General features: G+C 37.6%; 2 protein-coding genes across 4 annotated transcripts; one reads left to right on the forward strand and one right to left on the reverse strand.

The window, feature by feature from the left end:
• Window positions 1-1,449: 1,449 nt before the first annotated feature.
• On the reverse strand, window positions 1,450-12,297 carry LOC129801781 (cell division cycle protein 20 homolog). Of its 3 annotated transcripts, none has more exons than XM_055847101.1 (4): window positions 11,934-12,297; window positions 11,514-11,869; window positions 10,693-11,399; window positions 1,450-2,748 (listed from the first exon to the last, which is right to left on the reverse strand). In XM_055847101.1, exons 3-4 carry the CDS (start codon window positions 11,360-11,362, stop codon window positions 1,799-1,801), a joined length of 1,620 nt encoding a protein of 539 aa, XP_055703076.1. In that variant the 5' UTR covers window positions 11,363-11,399; window positions 11,514-11,869; window positions 11,934-12,297; the 3' UTR covers window positions 1,450-1,798. The 3 variants fall into 3 exon arrangements, with proteins under 3 accessions (XP_055703076.1, XP_055703075.1, XP_055703077.1); XM_055847100.1 differs by having other exon boundaries at window positions 10,693-11,403; XM_055847102.1 differs by having other exon boundaries at window positions 10,693-11,403; window positions 11,514-11,880.
• LOC129801802 (uncharacterized) lies at window positions 9,850-11,526 on the forward strand. The gene has a single exon (XM_055847144.1). It carries the CDS (start codon window positions 9,856-9,858, stop codon window positions 10,612-10,614), a length of 759 nt encoding a protein of 252 aa, XP_055703119.1. The 5' UTR covers window positions 9,850-9,855; the 3' UTR covers window positions 10,615-11,526.
• Window positions 12,298-12,349: the final 52 nt, after the last annotated feature.

The raw sequence follows: 12,349 nt of genomic DNA on the forward strand, positions 1-12,349 counted from the left end.
CTCATCAAATTCTGTTCATTTTTCACTTATATACGAAATAATAATGGAAAAGAGAAGGGAACTGATCGTGTACCGGTTCTAAACCGGTTAAAAATCACATTTTGTAGTTTATCTCGAAATCTAATCTATTTTAATTTTTTATGTTTAATGTTGTAGCCCAGAAAATTTAGACCAATTTAAAAAAAAAATTTAAGACGTTCGTCGAACAATTCTCGAGATTATTTCACTTTAAAGATTTCAAATTTAAGAAAATTTGCTAATAGCGTCAGGCGGGAAAAAAGCGGAAGAAGTGGCGTCGGACAAGCTTTCTCTCTCTCTCTACAACTACATAGTGAGTCTATATTCGAAGATTTGTAAGGTGACATATACCATTCGCGATCCGCGATTTTTCTCGCGGATCTTTGCGAGACGCGAATTTCTTCGCGGATTTTCGCGGGGCTCGAATTTTTTCGCGGATTTTCGTGGGGCGTATATTTTTTCGCGGATTTTTGCGGGACGCGAATTTTTGCACGGATTTTCGTGGGGCGCGTATTTTCTCGCAGATTTTCGCTGGGCGCGAATTTCTCACGGATTTTCGCAGGTCGCGAATTTTTCATGGATTTTCGTGGGGCGTATATTTTTTACGCGGGTTTTCGCTGGTCGCGTATTTTTTCGTGGATTTTCCCTGGGCTCGTATTTTTCGCGGATTCTCACGGTTCGCTGACAGAGGTTCTAAACAGAGATGTAAAGTTGAGGCCTCTATCTCTCATAGTTTCCGAGATAATCGTCTTTAAAGTTTTTCAGATACTTTTATGCGTTTTTCATCCAATTTTCATTATTAATAACGATAATATGCTGCATACACTTTAAGAATTATTAAACGAAATTTGCATTATTTATGTATAAATATCGTTCGGGTTTGCCACAATCCAAATTTGTAATGAAGGAATCGCACCTCCATAAGCTGATCTAGGCTTATCATTGGCTTTTCATCTAGGCCTTTTTAATATTGATATCTTAAATCTAATCTTTAAATGCCAAAACAGTGAGATTCGTTTCTATTTCGCTTTAAAAACGTGTTCATTATTCCCAACGCACAATAACTTTTGTTTAGTAAATATGTTTTTGACATTTCAATGAGAGTGAATGAAACATAGATCTAGTCGTCTCGCTCATTCTCATGGGAAATTTTGAAAACATGTTTGCAAACAAAAGTTATTGTGCGCCGGTCATTATATTGAATATAAAAAGGGTGTTCCATCTCTCCTCGAATGACTATATTCATTATTACGGGAAAGATATGAAGTGTTGAAAGCCAGAGTATGTGCGAATCTTAAAAGTCTTCTCCTATTCCTCAGCTGTTGATTAATTTAGCCTCTGTGATCAGTTTTATAAAATATTTTTTAAAAAAATGCACAATTTCTTTGCAGTTTCTTAGGTTTCCTCATGGTCGATAAAAAAAAACAATCATACTACAAAAATCTATTTATTTTCACTTCGAAAAAAAAACTCACATATGAAAATCTTGTCAATAATATCAATAGACTTAAAAATTTTTTTTTTTAATTTCCACTTCACAAATCAAATTTGAACACAACTCCTGGAGGAAGTTACTTCATGCAATTTTTAATACTTTTTAATTATTTAAATCTCGTCTGAATTTTAATTGTAGAAAAGTTGCAATTAAATGTCCATTGCAGTTGTCAAATATGGAAGGGTTTTTTTTTTTTTGAATTTGCACAATCGTGGTCAGAAATTGAAGGGTAAAAGATAATGGCAGTGTGCACAAGAAAAAAAAAAGACAATGAAATAAGGAGACTTATCTGATACTGGTCCTAAAAACACTCTGGGAACGCACAGTTGACGCAGTCTTGCCCTTCTTGGCCTGATTTGGATCCGGAGCGAAACAATTCCACAAACGCAAAGTCTCATCTGCACTCGCACTGATAACTGTACTTCCATCCGGAGACATTGCCATTTGCAGAACTCGCGCTGTATGTCCAGTTAGTTCTGCCTGGCGCACCATCGATGGGTACTTCCAGATGGTGAGTTGATTGTTTACATAGCCATGGGCAGAGATGAGTTCCTTGTAAATCTTGGAGAAGAGCAGAGCACAAACCTGAGATTTGGAATCGATGGAATCCATCAGAGTGCCATTGTTGACATTCCAGAACTTTATACAGCGATCAGCTGTGCCTCCTCCAGTAGCTAGAACATTGGGAGCCCATGGGCACCAGGCTAGTGCCCTAACAGCTGCCTGATGGTCACTGAACGTATACAGTGCTTGATCCCCCGAATGACTTCCACCACTTGCCTGTGGCCATACATTCACTAAATTATCATTGCCTCCACTCGCCAGGTGTCTTCCATCCGGAGCCCAGCGTAAACCACAAACTTCCTGCGTGTGCCCACTCAAGCGATTCACACAGTGCTGACGCGTTCTAACATCATGATTAACAATATTTCCATCCCGACTACCGGAAGAAACAATATATGAATTCCAGGCCAGGACTCCTACACGATTTTCATGGCCATCCATCACACGGAGACGCTTCTTCACAGCACAATCCCAGAGTTCAACTACGCCCGAATTATTTCCCACGGCCAAAATATTACCACCCTGTATCCACGAAAGAGAACACGCATGTTCTCCCTCATCATGCTCCAGCAATTGATCAGTCTTCCCATTTGATGCATTCCACAAATAAATGCAATTTCCTAGGGCAATTGCTACAACGTTACTCTCACTCCAGTCCATCAAGTTGAGGTCTGCAAAGGAAAACATTTTGTTGTAGCTTAGCAAAAAGAACTTTGCTAAAATTTTAAATTAATAAATATTTCCCATAAAATAGTTCATCATTTCCATCTCGCTCTCTGATTGGTTAGATCATGAAAGTATTCAAAATTTTTGCCAAGTGGAGAACAGTAAGGGGAGACTGGGGCAAAAAGTCACAAATTGAAAATTTAAAAATTCAATATCTTCCAAGATAAAAGAGATAGCGGCTTAATTTTTTTTCCATACATGGCCTCCATAGACCTTCTTCAAAGTAGAGATGTGCGCCGAGATAATTTCGGCGGCGGCGGGTAACATTTAAAAATTGTCGGCGGCTGGCTGCGCGGCGGCGCGCCAGCTGAAGCAATCGGCTGCGGCTCAGCTAGGCGCGCCAGACCTTTTTCCTTAACATTTTTCGATTACAATCCACATAAATTTTATCGATTTTCCTCAATTTTTTTCTTGCTAGAATTACTAATCATGGAAATCTATTTAAAAAAAAATAGTAGGGGGAGGCTTTGATCGTTCGCACATACGCTACCTTCAGACACTTCATATTTCTCCCATATTCCTTTATGAATCTCACATATGGCTATATATTGTAATAGCTAACCTTAAATCCCATCTTTCCTGAAAAAATTGAGAGTCTAATCCTTTTTTCCTAGTTTCAGGAAGCAAAAAATAAAAACAGGTCCAAAACTGTAATTTTGCTGTGCAATACTTCAGACGATTTTGCACAATTAATATCACTTTTCTCAAAAACTACTATCACAGAGGGTAGAAGGGTTATTAGGAATCAGATTTATGTAAAAATCTTTTAAGCTGAACAGGCACTTTTTGTGGGTGGAACGAAATTCACAAACTTGACTCAGATTCATCGATCGCACATAGAAGACATGGCTTCTCTCACATTTTCCAAGAAACTTCATTTTAGATGCGATCCCTCATATTCACATCTATTGTAATCTACCGATTTGATCCACCACTAAAAAGGAAAACTTAAAAATCGTGAAGTTGATAAACAAGAAGTAATTTGACTCAAATAGGCTGCAGTTGAGTAATTATTAAGCAATTTTGCATTTCTTTGATATAAAAATATTTTTCAAGCTTGCACAAACTGAATGTGCAATGAAAGAATCACATCTGCAATAAGCTCATACAGTTTACAACTGGTTTTTGACAATCTTTGACATAACCTCACTATTGTGTTGTTTTGCATGACAAAGAAAAGAAATTGTCCGTAAGAAGATGTTTTGTGAAAATTTTAGCTTGTTCACCTGCTGAAGCTCAATATCTGTGCTAAATCCCGATTCCTGCAGCTGCAGGAACAGAGAAATCTTCAATGATGCGCATTCAAAGGTTTTTGTGCATATCCAGCTCCGTGGAGGAATGGTGGAATCTTGTGTGGTCTTCTCGCTTGCAGAGTTTTAGTCAATTTTTAGCTTAAAAAACTTATTGATTCGTGTAAATTTGGTGATATTTGGACTTTTCAAGAAAGTATTCATCAGATTTAACCGTTTCCGGAGTGAAATTCTCGTAGAATCAAGCAAAAAAATGGTTTTTAATGTCAATAAAACATCTCTCAGAAAAGTTCCAGAAAAGTGATATTAAAATGTTTTATTCCTTATAAAAATGGTTTAATCAAGTAGATTAGAGTTCCCTTTAAACAATGATGTGCAACTTTTAGTGTCCGGTGCAAAATTTACGGTGAAAATGGGGTGTTCAATGATGGCGTGAATCGTGTGCGATAATAGAATCTTGATTCAACTATCGGACAAATCGCCATTAAATATTCATTTTCCTCTGGAGGAAAATCTAAGGATTTCCTGGGATTTTGTGAGGTGGGATTATGAACCTTATAAGTAAGACATTTTTTTGGCATAGTTGGAGAATCCATACGGTTTGCATGGTAGTCAGAAAAAATCACTGAACTTGAACATCATTTTTGTGTGCGAAAGTTCAAAGCCTCCCCCTAACAACAAAACAGATAGAAAACAATCTGTCAACTTTAGGCACAACATTTTTATGATTTTACAAAAAGACAGTTTCAATAAAAATATTAAGAAAAAATTTTGAAATCCGTAGACGTAAAAATAAAAATAATTTTATCTGGAATTATAAATTCAAATTCAATATCCAATAGAAAAATTGTTTTTCTACAAACAAAAATATTTCTCGATGAAAATTTGATAACAGTTGGAATATTTGGTAAGAAGTTGAATTCGATGCACTTGATTAAAACATTATTTAAAAAAAAATGTTTAAAATCTTAACCCTTTACGAACCACTTTACCTCTTTACCCCCATTTTTTACGAACCGAAAATCATCAATAAAGATGAAACTGGTGAACGTAATCAATGATAAATCTTACATCCATGGGCGTACCCAGCTAGGGGCAGGGGGCAGCTGCCCCCCCCCTAGAAGCGTCAAAGATGACAAAAACAAATGAGAAGTAAAAAAATATATTTGGTCAGCAAAAAATTAAATATGATAAATAAAAAATACAAATCTTTCCAAAAATGGATTTAATTTATCTATCCATAAAGATCGAAACTTTCATGAAAATTCTACTGCTTTTAAAGTTGTAAATTTAGTCACTTCTCAAACTTGATGTTTTACTGCTCGTTTGTACAATATCAATACAAAAATGAGCTCATAAAAAATCAAAAACAATTAAAAGCCCCACGGGGGGGGGGGCAAGGCAAGGCTGTTGTCCCCACTGTACTACATTCAAAAATTTTAAAAAGTGTAAAAATAGGCAAATATTTCGCAACTATTTTTGCTTTCTTTTTATAACTTAATTTCAGTAATAGATTTATTCAGTAATATATTTTTCGAAAAGAAAGAAATTGTCACGTAATTAAAGAATTTTTTATGATTTATAACGAAAATCCAAAAAGACACACAGGAAGTAAAAACAAAAGGTTATGGCGCTGGCACACCTTTTCAATAGAATGAAATTCAATCGATTGAAATTTTACCTCTTACTCTTTCAAACTGAAATCAGATACAGCTGTCTCTTTCTGTCAAATGAAATTTCAAATTGAAATTTCAAACGAAATTGAATCTAGTCCCACAGTGCAAGTAGCCCCACCTCCCCCTAGTTAATAAATTATTTTTTATAAGTCGACTCAAGGAACATCGAGAGGCTAGTGCGACCTATCGTTGGAGAGGTCTCAGCCTTAGCTACGCTACAACATACTAAAATTTCGTCGAAATTGGAAACGCAGATTTCGCAATATTCGATTTCGAAATTAAGAAAATCAATCTTTCGATTATAGCGCCTCTGGCGGTGGTCACTTGAAGTTTTGATGCTCCCAAGAATTGTATATATATATTCATAAGACCTTAAATTTACACCATCAGTGATCAAATTCTGATAAAGATTCAGCTATTTTATCCTCAATAGTAAAGGATTGCAACAACACACACGGAATAAATTAGAAACGTTTATAAATGTGAGTTCCGGAGGAGACTTTTCTACAGATTTAGAAAAATGAAGAAACAATGATGATGGAATTTTTACCAACATTTGGTAACAAGCATATAAAAAGGAATACCAGTAATTACTTTGCATATGTTAGAGCTACCTTTCAGAATTTTTGAAGCTTCCTCGCAATTACCAATTCCGCTAGAGAGCTTTTCATGTCTAAAAATAGGGTGGCACAAAGTTGCACACCCTGGCACAAAGTTGTATGATTTGACGGTGGCAAATAGCTGGAGACCTGCAAAAAATATCCTAGATTCCTTCAACCTTCTACTTTGTAATTACGTACAAACATGAGAAAAAAATGACTTTAGGTAGTCAAGAAAAAATATTTTCTTTATGGGACACCAGTATTCCAATCATTCTTAAAGGGTTAACCCCTTAGGGACCATTGGAACAAAAGTGTCCCATAGAGGAAAAGATTTTTCCTGAATATCTAAAGTGGCTAAAGGTCGCTGTAGCAAGTCAATCAGAGCATGTTTCCTCTATAGTTCAGTTGGTAGAGCACTCGTCTAGTTAACGAGAGGTCTCCAGTTCGATTCTGGGTGGAGACAGGAATTTTTCCTATCTCCACTAAAACTGGATGATTTGAGTGTCATTTGCTCTGATTGACGATTTCTCTGTATCTAAAATTTTTTTTTTTTAATGTTTATACGTAATCGTGAAGTAAAAATTTGTAGGAATCTATAATATTTTTGCAGATGTACAGCTATTTTCCATCTAGTAAATATTGAAGCACAAAAGTGAATAATTTTCAAACTACCGCATTGATGAATGATTTTTATTATTATTTTTTTATAATATATATCCAAATTTATTTAAGCAAAAGCCTCTTGACAATAGAAAGTATAATAACTAACTATCCTAACTACACATTTTTTTTCATAAGAATGAAAATTATCTATTATGGGTATTGTCAGAAAAATTAATGAATTGAGTTGAAATATAAACAAAATTCGCCGCGGCGCGCTGAAAAAGAACTGGCGGCGCCGGCTGGCGGCGCGCATTAAAAATTTTTGGCGGCAGCGGCTAAGCAAAAATTTCGGCGGCTCGCGCCGAGCGGCTAAAATCGGCTTGGCGCACATCTCTACTTCAGTCGTAAGTTTCTTAGAATTCGAAAAAGGAATTCAGAAAATAAAAAATATTGAAATAAGTAGGGGAGACCGGGGAGGTTTGGGACAGGGGCAGTATGGGACGAGACGATTTTTTTCATTAATTATAGAAATAAATGGAATTTAACCACTACTCAATCGTAAGCAATATTAAGATGAATCTTGACTAAAAGAATAGATATCCTCAGTTTTATTATTTTAATTCTATGAACACTTTCTTAAAAATTGATAAAAATTGTATATTCTCTCACTTTTCCTCTTTGTATTAGGTGAGATTTTTAACAATCTCACCAACTATAATCCTAACAAAATCTCATGTCCTCCGATCGGCCTCAAACTTTGCCAAAATGTGTTTCATCACTTCCTGATCACGAATATATGGGGGGGCTAAGTTACGTTCCCGGCCGTCCGTCCGGCCGCTCTTTGGAGCTTAATAGCTCCTAAACTAAGAGAGATATCGACTTGCGGTTTTCGGCAAAGGTTATATATCGGGTGAAAATTGCAACTTGGTGCATTGACCCCCCACCCCCCACCCCTCCTTCCGCCATTTTGAAGACCCCCATTTTTTGTTTTCTCAATAGCTCCACCCCTATGGCATCGATCAATACTGCAGGATAAAATTAACATTTCCGGAATGTTATTTTGACTTTTTCGGATTTCTCTCAGTGATGCAATAGTCTAAAATTTTTGAATAACAAAATCTTTAAATTTCAATATTGAGGGTTTTTTTTTTGAGTCTAATGGCCTCTTCTTTGGAGGCAATGCGGGATGTTAATTGAATTAATTATTCAAAAAGTAATGTACCGGTTATGAAACGTTAAGTAATTAGGTGAGATTCTTAATAATCTCACCTACTATAATCCTAACAAAATTTCATGTCGTCCGATCGAGCTCAAACTTGGCCAAAATGTGTTTCAGCACTTCCTGATCACGAATATATATGTGGCTAATTTGCGTTCCCGGCCGGCCGCTTTTGGAGCTTAATAGCTCCTAAACTAAAAGAGATATCGACTTGCGGTTTTCGGCAAAGGTTATATATCGTATGAAAATTGCAACTTGGTGCATTGAACCCCCAACCCCCACCCCTCCTTCCGCCATTTTGAAGACCCCCCCTTTTTTTGTTTTCTTAATGGCTCCGCCCCTATGGCATCGATCGGGCTCAAATTTTAGTATGTTATAGCTGGGCCTTAGGGCTTTCGATCAATACCAAACTTAAGGTTCCTCGACCCCACTGACCCGTGCTATAAGGGTCCCAAAAACAATTTTTAAAATGGCCATAACTCCGGTTCTCCGGAGAATTTAAAAAATGAGGGCGTTTTGGAAAGCTCTCATGAAATGCTACTTCCCCTTCTAACATCACAAGTTCATAAAACCACCGCTAGGGGCGCTATTTTTAAAAAGAATATTTTTCAATTTTCTAAGTAAAATAACTCAAAAATTCCTTTGTGCATCGGGCTGAAATTTTAGTATGTTGTAGCCGCTGATTATACCTATCAAACAAAAAATACTTAAGTCGATCCGTAACTCCTGACCCGAGCTATAAAGGGACAAAGTTCGAATATTGACCGGCCTCTATCTTCGGTTCTAATTAAGATATTGACCTAAATTTTGGGTTTTTGGTTTCGTCTCGATGAGCACTTTCAGATGGAAGCTCAAAAATCACCACAGGTGGCGCTGCGATAGCGTCAAAATTAATCGAAATTCAAACTTATTTTTCTCTAAATCGAATTTACATGCATTCCGAGTTAGCTCACATTAAGAATCTCACCTACATAAGTCGGTTAGGATTATCTCTTCCTCGTGAATAAAACTACTTTATTAAGGACAGTTACAAAGGCCTTAATTAAGTAATTAGTGTTAAGGCTGTGTCATGTCATATGATTTTCGCTATTTGTCACAAAGCGAATTACAAATCCTTAACATTCAAGACATCGACGGTATCGCGGCCATAATTTTATATTGAACCAGGAAGGGTAGGTTTCCTATACCTCCACAGTGGATTGAACTGTTCAAAAATCGGATTTTGAAATAATTCAGTCTCAATCTAATGCAGCAGTGTATAAATGACCTTAATGAAATTGTTTTGATTGCCACTTTATTTACTGATTTGTTCCAAAATCCGATTTTAGAACATTTTTTTGGAATCTCAATGCCAATGCGGTAATAAGCAAAAGAATAAACTTTACGTATTTGCAATGTATAATCGCTAAAGTATGTAAAAACCAAAAATTCATGAAAATTCGAGGAACAAAAAATGTGGCCGGAATTGCAAGCTGGCCGGAATTTGACACACTTATCCTATAATTGAATTTTTTTTAAATAATTCAATAACACGAGAGCTTGTCCCTGAAATGAGGACAAAGGTGAAAGTCCTCATGCTGTCCCAGTAAAATCCTCTTCTTTGTTATATATTTCCATGATAATCTACGCGTTATTAAATCAATAAAGTGCACAATTTTCTAAAATTCCCTTGCAAGTCTAATAAAAACAAAATCACAGTAAAATGAGTCGTTTGGATGATCTTTTTGGTAAAAAGCGGGATGTCGTTCCTGTACTGGACCTCTCGAAGCAAATCATCACTTCGCGGGATGATTTCAAGAGGCTACTGGAGAAAGTACCCGATTATAAGATGCGACCCATCAAAGTGCGTTCAGACGAGATAAAAATCAAGGAAAAAGATTGGTCATTTAAGATGCCACGCAAAGAACTGGCACTTCTGCTAAGATGTGGAGGTGTCAGAGATGTGCCCCATCAGTACTTAGATCCCATCCCTCCGGAAATGAGGGGTGTAACAATTGCTGAACTCTGCCCCGTGTCCATTGACTGGAAAATGCTAACGACACTGAGACCACGTACGAAAATCGAAGAGGATTTCTTTAGTCGCTTGGTGGAACTTGGGAAGTTGCAGCTGAAAACTGAAGCCAGGGACAAGAGGGACAATATCCTTCCAGCTTCGCAGCGTCGTACTAAAAATCGCAATGGAGTTGTTGAGACGAGAATCTTCACATGTGCTGATTGCCTTGAGGAATTCTGCACAGGACGAGGATGTTCAGACTTCAACTATGACTTTTACACAAGAACACCTCCCAGTGCTGTTCCTCGACCCGCTGAGGGTCAGGTACAGAAGAAATCCGGGAATGCAGACAGAATTTTCGCGAGTTTAACAACGCCCAAGGCAAAAAGAAAAGTCACAGCCAAGAAACGGAAGGGTGGACGGAAACGCAGTCCGTCGAAAAGTAAAGAACAGAAGAGCAAGAAATGAACCTCAAAAACACATTCCCTTTCTCAAAAATGTTTCCTGCCTCTATAGAATTGAAATAAAATTTAGCAGGGTACTCACAGTAATCGTTGATGATATCCGGAGCGTCCAGAATGCGTTCAGGAGCATGAGGAATGTACCGTGATCCACTCTTTGTGGATACAGGCGTCTTCGTAGAGTACACCACTTTCAGGGGATTCTGATGCGAATCTGGAGCAGAAGGAGCCTTAATCTGGTACGATAGAATTCTCTGGGAAGGTGCTTCCCCATTTGCACCTGGAATCGTTTCTGCCAATAACTTTCTCTGCTCCGCCTGAGCTGCTGAACGTTTTGTATTGTCTGCCTGGCCGTTTTCTTCCTCCTGGGAATCCTTCTGTTGCTCCTTGTTGATCATGTAGTGCCCCAATTCAAAGTTGGACGTTGCCCTGCTGGGAATAAATCGATCTCCACCGCCCGTTGAAGTTTTGGATCGATCCTTAGATCCTGGTGTCTTTTTCCCCGGGGTTTTTCCCGTTGGAGTCTTTCTGCTGGAGCCCTTGTTGGGCGTCTTTCCGGGAACAGAAACACCATTGCCGGCACAAGCGTTGTTGTATGACACGGAAAGCTTCGAGTTATTTACACTCGAATTGTGCGATGAAGTGCTAGATGTTTCCAGCTTTTTCTGCCATCTAGGCATTGGTCCACGTGTCAGGTCACCATCCATTCCCCCAAGAGCACTATTGATGTCGTTTATGTACGCAAATTGGGACATTTTCTCTCGCCAAGCACGCCTTTTGTCGGACACACAGCTTGCTTAAAATATAAATGCAAATTTCTTAAACTCACCCGTACTTCCTTCCAATAATGTTAACATAAAACTACTTTATGGATTTTGAAGAATATATTTATGCAATAAAACTTACAGAAATTTGCAAATTGTGTAAAATATTCAATAAAATATAAGAGAATGGCACAATAACTGTTATCGGTGGAATTTTAGGAGGCTTTGAATATGACAGTTCATGAGTGAGATACGCAGCCTAAACGGCTCCTTCCACTGGAATTCCTGGAAAGTGATTTCAAAATGTAACCGATAGTTAATATCTGAGCTTTGAAAGTAAATCTCGCTCCCGGAGATTGCTCGGAGCAGCCTGTCTCCGAGGTCTACCATTCTTCATTACAGAAGATTTCACTGCATTGACATTCTCTTGTATAAGGATACGACGAATAGGTGGTCGGGGATTTGAACACACTGGACTGGTAATCGCGGCGATGGTAACTGTAAGAAATCTAAAAAATAAATAATTCAAAGGCATTTGTTAAAATAAAAAGCATCTTATCACCAGGCTCAACAGACGGTTCTCTCCTGGAGATTTTGGACATGAGCTGAACTGTTAATTCACTGTGCTTGAGTAGATTCTGTGAGATCAAAATACGACTTTCCTGCTTTTCTCGCTCCAATTTATTCACTTTTTCCTGTAGCTTAACGATATCACTCTGATACTTGCAGCAATGTGCTTTTAGAATTTGGTTGGCTTTTCTCAACCGACACACTTCTGCAACAAGTTCATCCTCGTCTGAGCTCGACGAAATCTCTATATGGTCACCCATGCTAATAATACAATTAGACTTAAGGAAAATTGAAAATATTTTTTATTTGACATGATAAACTGTGCGAAACTGTGTCCAGGAAGATAATCCCGTTGCTCGAGCTAGAAAAAGACGAAAGATCATTTCTGGAATTTGCGCCAAAAATTGC

Source organism: Phlebotomus papatasi, chromosome 2 (assembly GCF_024763615.1).
Source record: "Phlebotomus papatasi isolate M1 chromosome 2, Ppap_2.1, whole genome shotgun sequence".
In the NCBI taxonomy this organism is placed as follows: domain Eukaryota; kingdom Metazoa; phylum Arthropoda; class Insecta; order Diptera; family Psychodidae; genus Phlebotomus; species Phlebotomus papatasi.